Source organism: Haemaphysalis longicornis, unplaced genomic scaffold (genome assembly GCF_048455015.1).
Source record: "Haemaphysalis longicornis isolate Haplotype H1 unplaced genomic scaffold, Haemaphysalis longicornis Haplotype H1 scaffold_4, whole genome shotgun sequence".
NCBI lineage: Eukaryota > Metazoa > Arthropoda > Arachnida > Ixodida > Ixodidae > Haemaphysalis > Haemaphysalis longicornis.
In genome coordinates this window covers 37,470,970-37,493,362 of record NW_027526361.1, presented here as the reverse complement: position 1 = coordinate 37,493,362, position 22,393 = coordinate 37,470,970, and the positions used below count along the sequence as shown (strand labels likewise).

Sequence of the window (22,393 nt, the reverse complement as noted above, 5' to 3'; positions counted from 1 at the left end):
AACTAATTGCATACTCATTTATTCCGACTGATAAAGGAAACCAGCGAAATATGAAAAATACCACGTGACGACACTTATGTGCGCATTGTAAAGCAGTGTCCCCAAACAAAGCTGATTGAAAGCAACTGCTTCGCGTGTTACCCGCCCGAAGAGGCAGCGCATCACCTTGATAATAGCATGCATGGAAGGAGCAGCAGCAGCAAGATTCGCTGGACGCGTGTGCAGATAAGGAACAAACTCGGTCGCGATTTCTTCTTTCTTTCTTTTATCTATTTCATTCTGGCTAACTCAGAGGCAGCCTGTTTGAGGGCGTTGCTTTACGGTGCGCGCGGAGGCGCCGTCACGTGGTATTTTTCATATTTCGCGGGTTTCCTTTATCAGTCAGAATAAATGTGTACGCAATTAGTTCATCGCTGAAAATACCGCAGTTAGATGCCCCTCGTGGTTACCTACAAGTGCCTCATTGACACTTTAGTGATTAGGAAAGTATTTCTCGAATTAGAAAATTAATTACAAGTAGTTAATTAAGTCTCATTAAAGAAAAAAAATACTGTCCGCTTCTTCACAGTACTGCAAACATTATGCACCTGGTTTCTTTCGAGTTACGCCTTTACTCTTTTTTTAAATCTTGGTGCATGATAGCTGGGACACCCTGTATATTCCAACGGAAATAAAGCATTGGGTCAGTTGCCTATGTGTGGCGTCGTGTTTGTGGTTGGCCTGTTTGTGGGAAGCACACCCCACTGCACGTGCGGCGAAATCTCGAACACATGGACATTTCTGCTTTTCGCCTCCATCAGAAAAGCAGCCGCAGAAGCAGGGAAATCGAGCCCGCGTCCTTGGGCTCGGTAGAAATTGTTCGCAGTTAACTCTGACATTTGTAAGCCAATACTTAAAATTTCTTAGAAACCTTAGGTCCCAAATATGCAAGAAATTACACGAAATACTTCCAGATTTTTTCAAAACTTTGAAAAACTGAAAAGCGCGCATTTCCACACGTTTTTAGCATGAAACTGCACAGCCAGGATAAAAAGAGGGGTCATACAGTTCTGGGGTCGTGCCGACAGCATTGAATAAAAATTGTAACTTGTAACTGTTTTTTTTAGACAAGCAAAAAAAACTTGTTTTCTAGCACATCGAGGCTAAGAATCCAAAGCTTTATTTTGATGCAGAATTTTGTCAAGTGGTGGTGACAGCATCCCACAATTTTTCCCCAGCGATTCCAGAATCCACTCTACGCTTACTGCACACACTGCTGAGCAACACGAGGCAACGATATTACTGGATTGATTGATTGATTGTAGGGTTTAACGCGTCGACGCAACACAGGTGATGAGGCGTGCTATAGTGGAGGGCTAAGGATTAATTTTGACCACCTGGGGACCTTTAACGCATGCCTAAATCTCGCACACATGGACGTTGGTGACGATATTGCAAAAAACAATCGCTCAACATTCTCAATAGAAGTTTTTTTTTTCTCGCAGTAAGTACAAGCAAAAGGCTCTCCTCCTAAACTGGGGCAAGAATGTAGCTGAACTCAAACATCTCACATGTGATGTTTGTTCAGCAACCAGAAAAAAGCTGCACATTCGTACGTCACAACTGCTTGTCGTATAAGCATGTCAGTGCAGTATCAACACAACGACCTCGTCACAATAGCACTCGTCACGACGGTAAGCACCGAGTCCTCCCACCGCTCACATTATAGACCAATCGATCCAGCTTTTTATGACAGACAGAATATTTATTGATCGACCAGCCACTGACCAGCCAGCAAGACTTTCTTTTTTCGATGGCATAACCAGATCACGGTGGTCTGCACGGGTTAGCAAGTTCTTGAATGCAGCCAGGCAGTCATTGTATGCCACCACATTTTGTGCGATATAACGCCCTCCAGCCAAAACTGCAGGGCGAGTGTGCAGTACCCACCTGAAGCAGCAACGCTGGCAGTGTCACTGATGTTGCTGTACGAGGCTCCACCCCTGTAGCCTTCAGCCCCGCCGGACGTCCTGTCGGAGGGCGCCGTCACCGCGCTACTGTAAGTGCGGCCGCTCTTGGCCTTGGCCGGCCTGGACTGCATCGAATCACTCAGCGAGGGGAAGTCGTCGCCACCGCTGTCCACGCTCACGCTGCTGCACCCTGCACGTTCGCAGCAACAGGCAGCGGGTGTGAACCTAGGCAAGCTACGAAGAAGGCAGTTTCGCGCTCGTGACAAAACTTACCAGGTTGGTGGGTGCCCCAGTTGTCAGCGGCACGCACCCTTGGACCCTGGTGCAAACATGAAGGGGACCATAGTAAGCAAAAGTCAAGAACAGTGGAATTAAGTGCAGGGCTGCATTGGGACCACCTAAGGGCACGTACAAGGTCTTTCATGAGCACTGAAATCTCACACATGCAAGCTAATTTTTTTTTTTTGTCATCCTTCTCATCTCCATTAGAAAAACAGCGTAGAATTAAGCATACCGTACTTACTTGCATAATCCTCGCACTTTTCTTTTTTTTTTTCCGGAAAAACTGGTGTGAAGTTTTAAGGAGTGAGACAATTATGCATAAAAAAATTTCGAGTGGTAAAAACGAGCTTAAATAAAATTTGAATAGGTATTTTACATAACCAAGACATTTCCAACCAGGACTTACCTTAATAATAAAAGTGCAAGGTTGACATGGGCATGAAGCAGGAAACTAACGAAAAATCCAAGTTTTGGCAGCTCACATTAGGGGTGCGAGCATTACGAGAGTGCGAGCATTATGCGAGCAAATATGGTAACACCTGGTGTTGCACGTCGACCTGCTTGCATCAAGTTAAGTTAAACGTGCTGCTGTAGCTAACAGCGCTGAAACTGGGTACTTCTGAGTGCAATGCTCGAAAAGCAGTGCAGATCGGAAGGACTGTTGATGAGGGAAGGGATTACTGTGGACAGAACCATTTGTGCATTGACCTTTACAGATTTTTGACCCAATTCACTAGTCCAAAATGAAAGACAAAGGACAAGAAAGAGCTTAGCAGGAAGAAGGCCCAGAGGCCAATGCCGATCTTAAAAACAGGAAAACCAGGTCTAAGCAATTTAGCAAGTATCTCTACGACACCAGCAACAAAATAAAGAAAGGCTACAATGCAAAACTGGTTAACAGGCCTACAGATCAGCACCAGAAGAAAAGCTACAAAAGATGCACATTACACCTTGCAACGGTGATGACGTCGTCACACTGTGACCACAACCATTTTCATTCCACATCCAGTTGCAATGCCTATTCAAACAGTGCTTTTGTGCAAAGAAGGTGTGCGTAAAAATCGGGTAAATACAGGGTGGCGCGGCGATAATTGGAACACTTTAAAAATTCTTCCTGAGCGAACCACTGCTGTGTTCCCGATCAAATTTCACCAGGGGTGGATTCGGGTACGCGTGTTTGGTAGCAGTTCTGGGAGCAGGTAAAAAGTGCCTTTAGTAGGAAGCTCGGGGCAGCCAGGAAGGCCTTTTGGAGCAGGTATGGAGCAGCGATAAATGCAATTTGGAGCAGTTGTAACACCACTTCACAGCATTATGGTGCCTGCCTAACCTCCCTGTTGGCAGCTGGGCCAGCCCCATCCAGTGTCAGCCCCAGCCCCAGACCCAGCCAGTGTTTTAGCAAACGCATGGTGGAATTCCGCAAAAGGTGTTTGCTAGCATTTTTTATCAAACAGCGGTTTTATTCCGTACGATGCTGAACATAGTTTTGTCTTTGCCCTTTACAGGGTTGCGAGAGTCGATGAACTTGCGGTGTAGACTACGTAACTAGAGCGTGTTAGAAGGCATGATTAATGTTGGACCATCCCCCAATAAGCAAAGCTAACCCTAAAGTTCACAGGCGAAAATGAGTAATTACCTCACAACATCAGCAAACCGAATTGACGAGCGAGGGCAAAGCGTACAAGAACCTGTTTGTTCAATACATGCCACTGCGAAATGTTGCGGGAAGTAAAGCCAGGATCGTCAAAAATGGGCGACTAAATTTCCTCTACTAAACTATGTTTCTTGTGAATATTATTCTATCAAATTTCCTCTACTAAACTACGTTTCTTGTGAATATTATTCTATCTGCTAGCGATAAGCCACAAATAAGTTTTACCTTAGGTATTTTTTTTATTGTGGTGCAGCGGCCGACGCTGGTAGATAAAATTGTGCAAATGCGAAACAAAAAAAAAAAAATGCAAAGAGAAGGCAGAGAAGGTGGGAGCATAGAGTTTCATACTAAAATATACTAGGGGGAAATGTGGTGCCACTGCCTAGGGGGGCCGTGCTTCAGCGAGCGTTCCATCATGTACCGGGCAGGCACGTTTCACTTGTCCTTGGCATGGCTCATGCACAGGTTGAAAAGTTGCCTCTGGCTGCTCAAAAGCGACAATATTACTCTAAAATATTATTCAAATTTGTTTTGTTACTACAAAATTGAAGCTACAAAAAGATTTATTCATCAGGAATTATTTAGAGCTTTATGCAAAATGAACAAGAAAAAGATGTTGCCTGCTTTTTGCTGTTTCGGCTTTGAGACAATATAGAAGGCATATGGCTAGCTAAGCCAAGTAGGCGAGGAACGTCGCTAGCTGCAATGGCGCCGCCCTCAGCGGCCCGCGATCGCAGCGCCAGAGTTCCCCCTAGTAATATTCGTATGAAACTATCAGTGGGAGAAGGCATTTTTAGAGCCTGCGGCCTTATCGCTAAGACAAAGTCAACTTTCATAGCCACTCATAGCCTCGATAAAACTGAAACAGTAACTGCCTTAAGGGGACGTGCTCCTCCAAACAACTTTTTTTTTAATAATGAAGTTAGGAGGCTGAAATTTTCCCAGCTTATAGAGATTGAGCTCCTCTGGTCATATATGTAATCGGATTTTGAATAGCTGTTCTGGATAAAATGTTACGCTGCACGACTTTCAGAAAAGTGGCTTTTTTGTGCAAACTTTTTTTTATAGTAAAAATTTTTTCTGAAACTTTTAAAATAGCCTAGGTGGTTCTTTATGAACTGCAGAGTGCACAAATCTACCTGAAAAAGCCTCATCATCATTTTCCTCACCACGAAAAAAAAATGACTGGTAGTGTGCCTTTTTTTGTTCTGCATATTTTTGTTTTATGACCGTCAGAAATATCTAAGGACACAAATTGCATAATGAACAAGATTTGTGCACTCTACGTGTTATAATGAACATCTGTGCAAAATTTCATCCTGATACGACAACTTTAAGTGGGAAAATAAGTGTGCACAAACTCAGAAAACGGACAAAAACAACAAGCTGAGAAAAACGCAATTGAAAGTTTATTTCTTTGGCAGATTCAGAAATTCTTGCTCGAACAACATGAAATTTGGTGGGGATACAGTCTGAAATGTCCACATTGAGGTACTAAAACTAGAATGCTCCTGCTGCATAAGTTGCACCCTCACGGTTTTTGCTGGGGTAGTCCATGGTATGGGACCGTTTCACCAGGCTGCGGCAATGGGGCTAGCCTTAGCAGTCAGCTTGGCACACATCTGCCTGATCCTCCGCTGGTCACTTGCATTGCTTAGTCTGACCAGTTCTTCTGAAGGGAAGATTCCCAGTTCTTGGAGAACTTGCTCAAAGCTAGTGTGGCCCCTGTTGAACCACAACCCTGCGAGGGCAGTGGCAGTCTCCACTACAGTGAACTGCAGGTTGTACGATAGCGTCCTGTGCCAGATGCGCAGTGCTGCTTCCGTCTCCATGGCATGGTATGAGCAGTCGACATTTTTTTCACACACAAGAGGCATGAAAGGCTTGCCACACTTCCTCCTCTTGCTCATCAAGCTTTTGGTGGCGGCTACAAGTACAAGTAGTTTGACAGCACCTCAAAATCCAGGCAGAGACCAGTGTCAAGAGAAATGGCAGTGCCAACACTGTTGTGGCTCGTGTCTTTGCTTCTGCCAAGTACCATCAAAAATCACACTGAGGTCAGTCTGACCAGCTTGCAACGCAGTTACTTGCCTTGCTTCAGCAAGGTTGTCAGAGACGCCTTTTGTGGCCGCAACATGAACTTTCTTGGCAGTGTTGTAGAACGTCTTTTGATGCTGTGGTTCTGGTAGACCAAGAATGGCACAAAACCTGCACAGCTGATCGTGTCCGATGCCAATCGCGCGTGCAGCGAGTACCGCTTTCACATTGACGGCGAAACGGGCGAAACTATCATGGGGACTTCCCCTGCAGAGTTCCGGTTTGCGGCCTCCGCGACCGACGGCGGCAGCACGCTGCGACGAGTAAACAGAAGAAATCACTCCCGCAGGGCACTTCTCGTTTTTGCACTTCAGTTCCAGTACCGATGCGAGGCCCTTCCGCTTGTTCGCAACCTCAACTACGACGAGTTCGCACTTCCCGCACGTCGCGCACATGGCGCCACTCAAGGTCAGTCAGAGCGCCGACTTCACAGATAACTGCACCGCTCCCGTGGCTGGCTGTCTCCTCACCTTGGAAGGCTGCCGACTTCTTCTCCGATGCGCTTATAAAGCCGATATCTTCGCTGATAAAATCAGCCCCGCCTGGTAGAGCCGCGCTTGCAACGCTTGAAGGCCCGGCGCCGTTAGGCCTCACGGTGCCGGTCGTGCCGGCATTGGCCGTGGTCGTCACAATGCTGCGCCGCTTGCGCTTTCCTTTGTACCGGCATGAAGTACGCTGCTTCCGGCGACAAAAGTCACGCTTCTCCTCACCGTTCACGATTAAAAACGCACGATAAGGAAATAGAAAAGATAGCGCGAAGTAGCGAACGGAACGATGCGGGCGATGGCGGCTCACAAGCGGCAAGAGCCAATGGCGGTCCCGCTTTCGCGTCACGTGATTTAAATGCCCAGTGGGAGCTCGCAAAACAAGCGGGAAGAAACATTTTTTTTATTTTTTTTACGCGGAGATACGAAACTGGCGAGCGACTCAATCGAGAGAAGAAGGCTTGATCTACCTCTCTCAAGTGACCGAAATGGCGGCTAGCCACGCTGCCGTGCGGAATAAATTCTCAAACCTGGCCGAAATTTGGCTTGATTGCGCGATTTCTTGGGTCACCGCGAGTCATTCAGACACATTTTTCACTAAGTTCTCGTTCGTATTTCGTTTTCATTTTTTTACCCATGAAAGAAGGATAGTCAAAGATGCTAATGCAAGGGAAAACAAAAAATCGGTATATTTCGAAAAAATCGCGTTTTTTCGACCCGCGTGTCCCCTTAATGAAACCGAAAACACAATGTTTCAGCCAAGTTATCGAGCACGGATCATCACGGCGGTCATATGACGGTGCGGAAAAACGAGTTTAGCGCAACAGGGGCGGTTCGGCGTAGCTGTTCCACGCTGTTCACATGAAGGTCGCATTTTGTGGTCTATTTTGTTTGACACCGGGAACAATAACGGTACTTACCTGTTTATTCTGAAAATAAATAAAAACAATTTTCACTGTATGGGAAAATGGCGGTTGATTTGGACGTGCGAGCCAGTGCAAGCCGATCTTGCCGATCTTGGAACGATGGCACCACCTGGGGTATGCAGAGTGAAATGGACAATGGGGGTTCACGTTAGGAAGGAGCCAAATGAGGCAGCAGACGATCAGAAAATCAGTTATTTCGAAGAGCTCTGCAGAAGATGTGATAGCAGGTTTTATGATCATCTGCTACCTCATTTGGCTCCTTCCTACCGTGAATCCCAAATGTGCGTTCTGTTCTGCATACCCCAGGTGGTGCCGTCGTTCCAAGATTGGCTTGCGCTGGCTCGCACGTCCAAATCGGCCGCCATTTTCCCGTACGGCGAAAATCGTTTTTATTTGTTTTCAGAACAAACAGGTAAGTACCGTCATTGTTTCTGGTGTCAAACAAAATAGACTACAAAATGCGACCTTCGTGTGAAGTTTGAGCGTGAACAGAGCGGCGGTTTGCTCGGGAACAATTTTTGAAGTGTTCCAATTATCGTCGCACCACCCTGTATGGCGAACCGCAGGAAACAGCCTGCGCCAGCCCTTGGAACCTACAGGGAGAGCTAAAGAAAAGGAGACAGCTGACCGTCTGTTCGTCGTAGTAGTCTGCCACGTTCCGGTTTTCCCTGGGAATGGCACTGCCTGGGTAGGCAGGCTGGCTGGGCCTGTAGTAGTCGCCGCCTCCCATGGGTGGCACACGCCTCGTGCTGTATCCCCGGCCAAAGCGGGACGGTCTCTGAAAAACAGACGCAAAGAGGTGATATGAATGGCCAGCTTAAAGCAAAATGATTGGGAATGCAGTGGGAGAAATGAGCCAATTACAGTGGAATCTCGATGATACGTTTCTCACAGGAACCTGAAAACAAAATGTATTATGCAAAAATCACATCATCCAATGAGGGTAAATGAAACAAGGCAGCCAGATGAGAACAACAAAATCGCCTCAGAACAAGAGCAGTACCACTGAACAGCGCAACAAGGCAGAAAATGATCAAGGAACAGCTTGGGAAGCACGCAGCTTGGCAAGAAGTTGGGAAGGGAAGTCGCTGCCTGCCGAGAGCATTTCCACCTTCCTTGGTTATGATACGTTTCGCTCAATTATGTAGCGCATTGCCTGCAGTGTCATCATCATTGGACGCAGCAACGCCTGGAAGCAATGTTTTCACTGCACAACTGGCGCTGTCGCAGCCTCAGAGGCTCTGCAACGTAAACTTCGTGGTTTTTCGGATCGCAGTTTGAGGTAGTATAGCGGAGAATAAACGTAAAAGTTTTAAAAATTTGCAGTCGTAATATCCAATTTTCGGCCTAGCTGTGATCGTATGAAACGCGCTAAAATGTATTATTTTTAAGGGTCGCAGGCTGGGAATGAAAAGAAAAATGTATTAGGCCGAAAAACGTATGCCGAATCGTATCAACGAGATTGTACTGTATAACCTGGAAAATCACACAGCAGCAAGCACTGAAAGGGGTCACGAAGGCAAAATACCCCGTTTGGTTCATTAAAAGGCTGCTTTTTCCCGATAATAGTGACACCAACTTTATCGCCAACTTCAAACAAGTAACCGAGATATTGAAGAAAACGTACCTAGCAGTGCTGACGCCCCAGCCACTTTCCAGCGATTTCTCTGTGGCATCACGTAACCTTGTTTGTGTGATTGGCGGACGCCTACCTAAGCCAATGCCTAGAAACATGATTGGGCGATTGTATCAGGGCTTCTAGTTCCCTTCAATCATACCACTTCAATGCCAACGTGCAGTTAACATACTGATAACTGTTTTCAGGGCTCGCCCATCTAAAGTCACTTCTGCCCGTAATACCGTACTGGCACGTAAATAACGTGACCTCGAATATAATGTGAGGGGGGCACTTCTGGCCTTTCCATAGCTGAAAAAATATATATACATTACGATTATAACGCGAAGTAATGTGAAGATGACACGAGGCCCATCGGCCTCACGTGCAAGCTCTCTGGCTTTGAGGTGCACAAGTTCAGCATTTACAGGCAAAAAATGGAAGCGACTTTCGCAAACTAATTCTGCCAGGTCATTCTTGAGTTTACAGTAGCAACCATTCTTGGGTATACGGAATGCCTTTCGAGTCGGTGCGGCTTGAAGGATGCAATCACGATAGTTCCTCCATCCTCGAGTGGTTGCCTCGCTTAGTATGAGATGCCGAAAACGGCTCACGTCCCAGGCGTAGTAGTACGAGGCACGTGCCAAGGACGAAGGTATTTGAAGAAAGAAAGGCGAGAAAAAAAGGTCACACTATGTTTGAGCCCGAATATAACGTGAGGGGCATTTTGGAGGCACAAATTGCGGGAAAAAAATTGGTGTTATTTCATGCAACTACGGTACATCACTTGAGCGTAAAATTTTGAATTTTTTTCAGCATTTCGTGCATTTTTTGAGCAAAGAAACATCTTTCGTTAATGCAATGAAGCTGAGTGAGTTACTAAAGGTTAGTTCTTTTGAACTGAACAAAGTTGCATCTTAACTTCATGGCCCCTTCAACTCTCTCCTTACGGTGCCATAGGCCATCAGGCATGGAGTGCGATGATTTCAAATGTCCCGCGAAAGCTAAGAACGGCGCTTTGCAGACAACGCCATCTGGCGTATCCATTGACAAGTCCTTTTTCGATTTTATTATCTTTTGCTCACATTTCACGTGCGGAGACGGCACCGAAAGTGAAATTTGAGCCCGAGTTAGCGGCGAATTGCGCTAAAATGGCATCCACTTCACGGCGCGCTCTGAAAAAGCAGACAGCTGTGGCAAAGACTTCGGCGACTTCTGCTGCTGATTTTTGTTGAAGAGGCTCCCATTTAACGGCCTCAACAGGTGCTGCAGGTAAGGTTCGCTTTTGACTTCGCGCTGTATTTATAAACAAAATGTGCTTCCTATCTGATGACTGCGGCATGACCTTCAAGTGTAGAGTCTGGACAATGTGCAGCAGGGATATTTTGACAAATGCACCGCGCTGTATCGCATGATCACTTTCAAGGTAGCCTCGCATCTGTGTCAGTGTCAGATTAGCACTGCAGAGCGACGCGCGACACTTCTTAAGAGTGTAAAATTTTTGTTTTTTACCACTGAAGTGATAAAGATTTTGTGAGAACACAAGCAAATATGCCTGGATACATATTTTAGAAACATAGACTTGCTCTCGAGTGGCTTTGCGGAATGGCACAGCAGTCAGGGCTGCTAAGTTGACAGGTCCGTAAAAATCCGAAACTTGGTGTACAACGTTGATGTATACAACGAATCATAGCTTAGGAACGTAGGAACAACTTGTATACCTCAGAACCCCTAAAATAATTTTTAGGCTCAGTACAACCGCCTGCATACATTGTGCGAATACTTTTTTCATTTTTTTCTGTTTATTTGACCAATAAACCGTAAATAATTGTACCTTTCACAAAACTGCTGTCATGTGTTTGAAAAAGCTATCTATAAGTTACAATTTCGTGCATAGCAATGTTAAATGTGTCCAGTAGCTCAAGAGAAAAAAAATTTTTGTGGAAGCTCTCAAATTGGCCGTTTTTCCGCCGTAATGAAAGAGTTAAAGGCCAACCAGAGCAGGATTCTACACTGCCTGGAAACGGTGCTCCCTCAGGTTGCATACACACAATTTTGTGAATACAAATATGGCCCCAGAGAGAGAAAGCTCTTAGCTGCTTGAATTGTCGAATGGGACCCTGATAAAATTAGATACAAAACAAGCCAATCATATTTGCCTATAACGACCCATTTGACACAGGCCCATGCACGCCACAAGTGAAGAGAAGCTAGTGAAAGTTGCAGCAGTGGAGCGTTCCTTCAGAAGACACAGAGACATTAAGGACAGGCTTCTGGGCAAGGAGAGAGCAGCGGCACCACCTACCAGGTTCATCTGGGACACCTCAATGCTCAAGTCCGGGTCCAGCCGCGGCGGCAGGTGCTGGTACTCGATGCACCGGTCGATCTTGTAGGCCCCCATCAGGGCATTGGACAGCTTGTACCTGCCCACATGCGAGAAGAACCAACACACTTTCAGCAGCTGATCAGAGCCCCAGAAGTGAAACGGTAGCTGCCGTGGCAAGCACCAAATGATGGGGAGTGAAAGAGTATGCCTGTTCATCGTTATGCTGCCCACTCCCTACACTTAAAACAGGCGACCACTGAAGCTGCATTCTGCAACTAAAAGCAGCCCTAAGTGCGACATAACATTTACCTGAAACATTTGACGAGAAATGTGACAAGGGCCTCAACAAAGGGGGTGCTAAGATTTAAAAACACACACACACACACACACACACACACACACACACACACACACTTGGGGAGGGGGTTTTAGCTGGGTCTATCTGCTGACAGTTCACTCCATTTGTCGTTATGTTAGAGCCCCCCTTATCACATGCAGCTGTGAAAGGGTGGCGAAAAAGATTCTTCTGAATTTGTGACCCATCCAGGGCACAGCACCAACTGTACCAATTACTGAGGGAAGTGGCTCGCAGCCAACAACGGCAGCTCTTGCATTGGAAAGCAACCACTTGTGGGCTTAAAAAGTCTGAAAACATGGTACCAAACGCTTTTACATGGCTGCCCCATAAAAAGCAGTGATGTCTACAAGCTTGTTTAAACATTGCTTCAGCCACCCTCGTAGCAGCCTGCCTTTTACAGCTAAGCAAGCAAAAGCAGTGTGCGAGGGTTTTAACTTCAGCACCCACAAGAAATTGCTGCAACGCACGAAAACCAGTAATGCCACTCACCCTGCGACACCCCTTTGCACTACACACATACGCACACATTAAGCTAAAAGTGCATCGAAATTCTCTATCGATGCGGTGCAATTCTTTGTCAACGCAACCTGATAGACGCAAACATTTTTGGTCAGAACCTACCACAAGACAGCTTTGCTGTAAAAACCACCCTTTAGAGCACAACAGAAGAATTCAGAGCGCCACAAAGAAGACAATGCATAACTTTGCTCCACTACAAAAACCATCATGCGAAAGATTAACAAATATGGCGACCGTAACGCAAACTGCACTCAATTATCCAAGTAATTACGTCAGCAGAACAAATGTTAGTCCCACCCCAGCAACTTTCCCCAAAGCTTCACATCCACCTTGCCTACGATGAGCTGACAATGGTTAAGGAAAAATGCCAATTAATGAGGGTTGTGTACTTTGAAGTCAAACTAACTGGGACTGAAATTCAAAGTGCTTCGTTATAATTCCAAAGCAATTAACAAACGAATTCAGTCACAAATTTGCGTGGAACCAGTATCAATGTCGCAGCAATGCACCTTGATAAGAGACTGAATTCATCAAACCCTTAACTGCGGCACTTTAACGCAAACAGCTATTTCACTATTTGGTGAAAGCCCGTAACTTTAATTTAGCTCATGCTCGGAAGAAAAGATCCCACCAATGGCCCTTGTCTCGGTGGTTTGCAATGTCTTTTAAAACTTCCGATTTTCAATCAGTTCACAGTGAATATCCACTTTTTGTTCGTTCCTGCGCAGCTTATACAGGTTTAAAGAGCTCACAATGCACAAAACTTCGCCCTGCGGTCTTGCGAGTGTCACCACGGCTGACGTCAGTAAACCGGGCTGAAAGAAAGACTATGCACACTTTTCTCGCAAAAAAAAAAAAAAAAAAAAAAAAAAAAAAAAAAAAAAGAAGAAGAAGAAGAAGAAGAAGCAGCAGCAGCATTCATGAATCAGCTGAACGGCTTGGTCATTAGACATTGCTCAGATCTCACTTCCCTCCAACAGCAGCTTTAAGTCCGATACCAAGGCCAAGTTTTTAAACATTAAACCTGGCCTTGACAGGTTTTAACAAACGCAGTAGTTCACAGGGTGAATGCACGAACAACATCAACGCCAAGTCAAATCGATTTTAAAAACTCTGCTTAACTTACGCCAGTCGGCGGCTCTCCCCCAATGCACAGTTCTTGTTGTCGATTTCGAGGTGGAAGGAGCACCTGAAAAGTGAAAATGTTCCGGTTAATTTCAGTGATGTAAAAAGAAACTATAACAATCAGGTGGAAACCTAGAACAAAGCATTCACTGAAGTGTGAGGGCCAAATTCAAATGTCAGGCTTATTTACTAAAATGAAACTGGCCTCCCTTCAAAAGCAATGCCTGCACCCCCCTCTCATTTTTCATTTTGTTACGATTAAGCGTGCCACTACCCTGCATGCACGTGCTGCAAGTTTAAAGCAGTGCGGGGCAGCATTGGGTGCTCGGCGGTAAAGCCACACTCCACAAACAAGCTACAACGCACAGGAACATTTCCGCCGCGCAAGTGCTCGTTGCGGTGACTCGGCCAACGGCAGTTGCATAATACAAAACAAACTGCTCTGCGTGTTGACTTGAAACTTCCAGCGGACACTGCTCGCCACGACCTCCTCCTCCCCCTCTCCCTCAGACTCCACAAGCACCGCTACCACTGGCTCTCACCAACCCGGGAAAGCGTGTCTTGCGTCTGTGCCTTCTTCAGATCGTGTGCAAAAGCACTGCGAAGGTGGGCCAGACCGCATCTGCCTTCCACAAGGAGCGCCGTTCTGATCTCCCATAAGTAGGGTGACCAGACATCCCGTTTTGGCCGGGACAGTCCCATTTTCGAGGTCCACTTCTGGCACCCCGTCTTTTTGTCGCAATACACGATAATGTCCCGTTTTCACAGGACTGCGTAGTTTCAAAATCGGCGCTAACAAATTTGATCAAACCAAAAGTGCGTCGACCCGTTAAAAGCATATTTTACAAATATGACCTTGAGCACTTTAAAATATTTGCCAAGAGTTTTCAATTTAGATCTATCCTTATCAAAGAACACTGACATTTCTTGTTGAATACGACTTTGAAGAGGCCTTATTTCAACAATGGACCATTGTCGAGCAAAACAATGAAAAGAAGACAGAAGACTGGAACCCTTCACATATTTTGGTCTCTGAGAGATTGGTACAAGTACCGTATTTACACGATTGTAGGTCGACCTTTTTTTTTTTTTAAATTTGACAATCCAATGTCGGGAGGTCGACTTAGAATCGAAGTTGAACCGCCTACCACTAGTAACGGCAAGAGAAACGAGAAATCGGGGGTGTTACGAAGTGGGGACAGCTTTGCACCCTCGTTCCCATGGTTATGGTCTAAAGTGTGAACCGCATGAGGCGTTTTCTGCTCGCGAAAATGTGCTGCGCGGACGCTGCCGTGAATACCACGCGCATGCTGCGAGCTACGGCGGCGGCGGCAACATGGAGGAGTCGCCAGCCGCGAAGAGGTGCGCGTAGCTCCAGCGACCGCTTCTAACCACTCCCTAAGATATCACTGAAGGCACAAACGAAGACGTTTGTGCAAGAAGGGATCTGATAATGTGGTCGAAAACGACACTATAAAGCATTATCCGCGCCGCGAGGGAAAGCGCCAATCAAATATCCGCCCCCGTGATAAGCCTAAACATCTCCGGCGGTGCCAGCCGGCAACTGCCACCACGAAGAGCGCGCCTCCCCATTGGGGCAAGTCGTCAGGCTCCTCCCGCTGCCGCGTGGTAGAACTTAAAAGCAGTAGAAGCTGCCGCGCGCGGAATCGTCGACGCGGACGTGAAAAAGTCGCCCGCGCAACACCGACACGCATGAATCGCGTGCAAAAACGCGTCAAGAAGCATTTTATTTGTCTCTAACAAACAAAATGAGTATTAGCGAATCCCTTGATTCAATGCGCCGCACTAACGTAGCCCAAATCGTATCACGTTGTTCAGTACACTTCCGAATGCGGTGGTGGGAGGTTAGTAGCTCAGAAGTAAATCACGCGCGCCACCGCTTCCGTCAGCCGCCATGTTTGCTTTGGTATCACGCGGCAGTGGCCGCTGCCAGTTCCTTCGATGGTTGTCATCTTGCAGCGAATGTGTTCTTCCGGGTGCTTATACAAAAGCTTTTCTTTTTTAAAGGGACACTGAAGTGAATTTGTCAAGCTCCCGTTTTTGCTTGCACTGCGTAGACTGGCTCAAATTAGCACACTTTTCATCATTTATCCGGTTGACAAATCGGTAATTATTTTACAAAGCGCGAAAGAAGAAAAACTACCATGCGCGGTTTGCGGCGGCCGCACCAACTAAGGCTGTGACGTTGAGAGGAGGGGCGCCGTGATTGGACGATGCCCAAGGTTAGCAATCAAACAAGTTTCGGTTTCGGTTCTGTAAAACATAACCAATGGCGTTGTTGGATGGGCATTCTCAATATCTCAGTAATCATCGTACCGCGCTTCTGCCATGTTGTCGGCTGTAAAATGCACAAGATAAGCCTCCCAGGACAGCTTGTAGTCGTAGCATTCACTAGCAGAGACCTACGCAGTGCATGAATGCCCTCCGCGTACCCGCAGACGCCCAAATGTCGTGCGCTTTTCCCCCATATTTGGAGCTTGCCTCCCTCATGCCTGTATCGTAAAAAGTGTGTTCGCACCAGGCCAAGGGTTTGTTCATTCTGGCATGTGCCCACTGCCTGCAAGCAGTCGGTGCTTATGGCAACAGCACGCCAACGAGAACTCGCTAGCGCGGCAGTGCCAGCCTGCGCGCGTTTTGTGAACTAGTTCGTGTAGCCATGAACGTTGCGGCCGAAAAAAAGGTGAACTCAATATAGAATACATCGGCGGCAAACAAAAAAGTTAACTTACAAAAAAAAAAAAAAAGCACGTACCCGCGGGGATTTGAACTCGTGACTTGGAAAACACTTGCGGGGACATACCTAGCACCTCAGACAACTGAGCCACGGAGCGGGATGCGATGGCTCCGCTAATATAGGGTATATATTGTACAACCAGTTTACACTTTTATTTAGTTTTGGCATTTCAAGCAGCTTAGGTGACTATTTGATTGATTGTGGGGTTTAACGCGCCGACGCAACGCAGGCGATGAGGCGCGCCGTAGTGGAGGGCTCCGGATTAATTTTGACCACCTGGGGATCTTTATCGTGCGCCGAAATCTCGTACACACGGGCGTTTTTGCTTTTCGCCTCCATCAGAAAAGCGGCCGCCGCGGCCGGGAATCGAACCCGCGACCTCGTGCTCAGCAGCGCAACGCCTTAGCCACTGAGCCACCGCGGCGGGTTTAGGTGACTATTTGTTGTACTGCGCTCGTGCAGTAAGCGTCGCCCGAGTTTCCACAGTAGCTCACGTCTAGCAATTGCATTTCGTAGACGGAAAAGCGTTCGCAGATGCGTAGTCGTGCTGCTGACCGCTGTGCTTGTTCGCCCAGCGCAAAAAAGTGCTTCCCGCGCCCTAGTTTTACGCTGTACGGTAAAAATATCAGTTGATTTTATTTCCTTAGTACCTACATTGACTTCGCTGACTCTTCTCCCGCCTTCAAGAGGCCTTATGTTTTCCTACTGGCGTACCAGTCAGCGAAGCGTCGCATGTGCGCTTGTGCAGCGCTTGTGTGATTGACTTGGAGCTAGATACAGTGAACAAACAAACCAAGTAAAGAAAGGCACATTCTTCCATTCACAAACGTGTCCTGGCTTCGTTTCAACTAAGCGAACGAATTGCGACCAAGCAATTTTTTTTAACCTCCTGGACTGCGACGACCCGCCGGCGGCCGGCCGACGAAACGCTGGGCCGACTGACTCTGTTGGCCGGGGAGCCGTGCAGTAGCGCCGCAGCCAATTGCCAGCTCATCCCCTCCTGACGTCACACGAAAACGCCACAGAAAATGGGCGAGCGTAAAGAGAGGAGGACAGCATTTTCGAATTAGTTTTTCTACTAAATAAAATCGCGTAAACGCGTCTAGAGTGGTCGAAACATGGCCTGGGGACTCCGGACTACAATTTGCGCTAGTAATCCCGCAATGTTTACATATCACTTCAGTGTCCCTTTAACATCTACCGCGCATACCGCGAGCGCACGGCTCTTGTGGGAGCATCGATGATGGTAGAGCTGCCGTGTGGGTTGACGGAAGAGCTTCTCTTTGTGATACGATTTTCTAGGCGGCACTCGCCTTTTTTTTTTTTTTTTTTGAAAGAGGCAATTTTTGGGGGTCGACCTACATTCGAGTCGACTTACAATCGTGTAAATACGGTATTCAAACAGATGACCACAGATTGTACGCTGCGCTAAGATTTCAAGCATCGCGGAACTGGCCCAGTGTTTTCCTGGAACCACGGCTCTAGTGGAGAGCGTTTTTTTCCCACCGTAAGCTCGGCATGGACATCCAACCTTCTGTCAACATTGCGCGCAATTTTACTCGTGCAGCTGAACTTTTTGTACGTGTAAAGAAATTTGAAACCGAGTGTTGGGGGATGAAATCTTGCTCAATAACTTCAATCGTCGGCCAATTACGCCAAAAAAAAAAAGGAACCTGAAGTGGCATTTTCTAAATTAATGTGCGTAATTGAACTGTGAGTGGGATTGTTCCCTCAGCCCGAAAAAGGGAGCATAGTGGAAAATGGAATGTTTTAAATAAGAGCAGTTCTCACATGAATAAAAAGCATGCAAACTCATCCAGATTCCTGCATAAATTGACATGGCTTACACAGTAGCATTCACAAAATAGGGCATGCAACAGAAGTAAGCCAACCACAGCCACCTCTGCCTCCTCATTGTGCAACTCAGGCCCTTGGCAAGCTACTAATGTATCAAAGCCCAATGCTACATGAAAAACAAAAAAAAAAAAGGGTGGGGGGGCAAATGCGAAAAAGCTTGTACAAATAAGAGCCCTTCAAAAAAAGCGAGACCCGAGATGCCACACTTACAGCGACTTCATCTCATAGTCGTACAGAGCCGTGTTCAAGATCCCCTCAGCCTCTGCGTGCGAGATTTCCTCTCCAGCCATCAACCGCAGCTTGCGCAGGAGCGGCAGAATGTCCCAGACCTGGAAGTCAACCAGCATGCCTGCAAGGGGGAGAGAGGGAACCACACTTACAGTGGCAACCACGAGGTTCCAAACAATTTCACGCCAAACATTTACCTGGCTTGGGGCTCTAGGCAGCACACTTGTTTCGAGAGTGCTGCTTGCCAACCAAAGCCCCCAGAGAAAAAAAATTTTTTTTAGCATTGTGTCTAAGCGAGACCACCTACACTACCTGCCCCTACTGTGCAAGCACATCTTCGCATATCACAGCAGCTACACAGCAGCCCATTATAATATTTCAGTTCCAAAGCAGAATTAAACATTTTACCTGGATTATATCTATTCAAAAATGTGGCAGTCTGAATATTTAAACACAGAAGCATTCTGCCAGCCAAAAATTCAAGTTGAGTAATGTCTATGTGGACCATTTAGTTTTCTTGTGAAACAACTTTCAGTGATGTCGAAATTCAAATTTTCAGGGGCTTATGACCCGCAGCTACGCTTGGGCTATGAGGCGCGCCGTAGTGGATGGCTGCAGGTTAATTTTGACCACCTGGGGACCTGCAACATGAGCAGAGATCTCGACACAGAAGCATTTTTGCTTTCCTCCTCCATCTGAAGAGCGGCCACGGTGGCAGGGTCGAACCCACATCCTTAGGCTCTGCAGCACATCACCTTAGCCCCTGAACCACCGTAGCAGGTAACCTGCAGTGACATCACTAGAGCAGTGATGCCTGACAAACTAAGGCAAAGCGATGTATTGTCTGTTTAGGCACAGTTCCATCTGGTCCCCTTGGTCAGGAATGTGCAGTAAGCTGGGGACTGTGTGGTGGTGAACTGCAAAAAATGCCCTCCGTCTGCTTCAAACTGTTGCCCACAGAGGACTGCCAGGAAACAAAAACAAAGCCAAAAAGAATAATAACAAATGTACAGGAAACGAAAGAGGAGGGGGGCTACGTGCCAAAGCTATGCATGAGGTGCAATATAATAGCAGGATACGGATTGATTTAGACTACCGGAGGATCTTCAAACTTGCGCCATAACCTCGTTTCTCACCTTTCTCAGAAAAACGGCTGCCACAATTGGGACCAATCTCGAGCTTCAGCAGCACAGTGTATGCACTGAAAAATGTTCCACTATGATTTCAACTTGCCTTCAATGACTGAGTGCTCACACGCATTGGCAGCGAAAAGAACAAGTCCCACATGTCCACCTCTCTTCTTCCCTTAGCTCATCTGGATGCCTCGTCAAGTCACCATCCATTCTAAACTCCAAATTGTTTTTTTATTGGCACAATTTTTCTAAGTAATCCTGAAACCAAACTTCTTGTTTTAGCAATTAGACGTACAACTGGACTGGGGCACTGACATTACGAAATGGTGCTGGTAGGCACCCAAAGTTATTAAAAACAAAAACTGAGCTCGGAAGCTTAACTGCCACACTACCCTACATGTCCCCCAAAAGTTCATGCGCTCCCGATATCTGTTCGTTAAACTTAGTAAGTACCACCGAATACAATTCTTCTGACCACTGGTGCAACCATTCATTTGCATCTCTTCTGTTCAGTTACTGAAAGGTTTGGAATCCACTTTGCTGCATGCTTAATCACATCTGATTCATTACAAATAACAGCACAAACTCCCTAATGAGACATTCCCAGATATGCAGCAATGCTTCCCGCTGATCTTCAGCGATCCTCCACAACCATGTCATGAATCATTCACATATGCGCACCCCCACCTGGTATCTTCCCTTCCAACAACAAAACGGCCAGTTTTAAAAGCTGGCTGCCCACCGTCGAATAGCTGCACACAAAAGACTCCCGCCACCCAATGCTTCTGCCCCTTCACCACAGATCTGCTTTGCTCCTTGGGGGGACGAGAAATTTATTGCCCTATATCCTTCCACACTGAACTTTTCTAATGACACTCCCACGTTCATTTTGAACCCGAAAATGAAATGCAAGTTAAAAATCCCAAACAGCTGATCTCTGAACTATTCGGTATAGACAAACTGGCTAATAAACCCTGTAATTTAGTTACCCAGTCCAATGTTTTTCTTCTGGGCAGGGCTCAATACTAACCCCTGCAGCCTTGGTCCTTTAGTCCTGAAAAGTTGTCACCATCAGCGCATAACCTCTGTGTTTATGACTAATAAAATGAACAAGATAAAATAAGCAGGAATACGTCAGAACGGGGGAAAATTTCACTTGCCTCAAGCTGAAAAAGAAGTAGTAGTCCTACATTGCCACAGCCGTGACGAACCAACCCACCACGCTCGTCACCTACTGCCAAATCATTGGCGAAGCTTCTACGCAGGCATGGAGTAGGAACAAGACAGAAGGAGAAATGGCATTTTCTAGGGCGGCCAGAGATCACAAGCACTGAAGTGGCCAAGGTAAAGTTAGTGGCATCTGTTGCGGGAGAAGAAACTGTGTGGCCGCCGCAATTGGCGTTTCACTACGCAGCCCACGAATTAAATTGCGGCTGCTATCGTTTTGTCCACCAGCTGCCGCTACCTTCTCTTTCAACGTTGCAGCTACAGGGCTTCGAAGTACCATAGGTTATCATTGTGACATTATCTGGTCGCTTGGCCACGATTGCCGCAATGGGCTGTTTCCCCTCCTATAGGTGGTAATCATTCAAAAGTTAAGCTGTCCATTTCAATTGGCAACACTGGAAACGGCCACAAACATGGCGGCTGAGCCACGGACATCGCACAGCTTGTGCCACCGCGCCCACACTGAAGAAAAAAAAAAGAAAAAAAAAAGAACACCGGCGTGCGTCGTCTGCTTCGTTTGAATCCGATTCTCAACGGTGGTGTCAACAGAGATGTTATTAATCGCACTCACATGGGACTTGAGGCATTACTTTGCATTCAGTGAAGTGGAGTTTGGAACGTCGAACACAAATTATGCACTTAGCACAGATGAGTACCACCATACCGCGGAGCCCGACGTAACCAGTGATGGCGCACTCACATGGTTGCCTGCATGCATGCCTCACCAGTGAATACAAGCTACATGTATTCTAGCTCAATGTACGCAGCCGTTTAAATTTTTCCCGCCTTCTTCCCCCAGAGCCCATCACGTCCCGTACAAATTGGCCAATGACAACCCAGCGGCCCCGAGCGAAGGGTGGCCACTCACGGGAGCGCTCCTCCAGCCACCGCAGGCATCCCAGGGCCTGGGCGATGTGCTTGTCGGGGCAGAACAGCGGCGGCAGCGGGTCGTCACTGTCAAGGTCGACTTGCACAAAGTTGAAGATGTCTTGGACAAGCTTCTCGTAGTTACTCTCTGCGTCCTCGTATCCTTGGATAGGTATGCCATGTGTGTTCTCACCTGGGCAGAGAGATGATTCCTGAATTCTTGGACCAACTGGGCCCAAGGTGCGACGTGGCTGCATCTCAATAAATCGCTTAATCCGGGTGTCTTCAAAAGCAAAAAAAAATAAAATTGGTGTTTCATAAGCTAGAGCCATGCGCATTACGAAGGCTGATGTTAATGAAGCACTGCACATTTAGACCACTGCCAATTGAGAACACGCGGGAACGCTGAACGACACCAAATAAATGCAAACATTTTTTTTTTGCTTCCCTAAAAGAAGTGGCCGCCAAACGCAAGAACTGAACACATGAACCCATGCTCGGTAGCACTCATTCCTTGATCAGCATTTATGTGCACAGCAGGACGAAGGCCTTTCCCGAAACCAGAAGCTATGGGATACAAGGGTTATGGGACATAACTCCCGACATGGAAGTAGCACTATTATAGTACTGAGAAATATGGCTAGTCTGCTATTGGAGGCCCTGCACTGCGTCTTTTTTTTATCTAAAAGTGACACAAACAAAAACAGCTTTTAATTTGTAGCCACCAGAGGTCGGCGAACTCACTCATGAGTCCACTCACTCATACCCCTGTCAAACGTGCCTATTTAAGTGCACTTCCGCCGAGTGCACTCGGGCTTCCCAAGTGACACTTAGGCTGCGCGCTGCTAAACGACAAAATGAAGTGCCCTTGGCCGTGATGTCAGTGACGATAGCCGGCGTAAATATTACGCAAAATTACTTGAAATTCCCCTTCTTTATCACGTGAGGAATAATGTAAACATTTCGTCGTGTTTACATTGTTAAAAATCGCAA

At 46.8% G+C, this 22,393-nt stretch overlaps 1 protein-coding gene across 1 annotated transcript in view; it reads right to left on the bottom strand.

Moving 5' to 3' along the window:
- The window catches only part of LOC144178518 (protein maelstrom homolog), a 44,112-nt gene that overhangs the window by 5,825 nt on the left and 15,894 nt on the right, over positions 1-22,393 (bottom strand). Inside the window, exons 6-12 of the mRNA XM_077706433.1 lie at positions 21,402-21,593; positions 18,156-18,294; positions 13,335-13,397; positions 11,311-11,428; positions 8,019-8,168; positions 2,223-2,268; positions 1,930-2,139 (exon numbers count right to left, since the gene is read on the bottom strand). Coding sequence (XP_077562559.1) covers positions 1,930-2,139; positions 2,223-2,268; positions 8,019-8,168; positions 11,311-11,428; positions 13,335-13,397; positions 18,156-18,294; positions 21,402-21,593 — 918 coding nt within the window. The remainder of the gene's footprint in view (positions 1-1,929; positions 2,140-2,222; positions 2,269-8,018; positions 8,169-11,310; positions 11,429-13,334; positions 13,398-18,155; positions 18,295-21,401; positions 21,594-22,393) is intronic.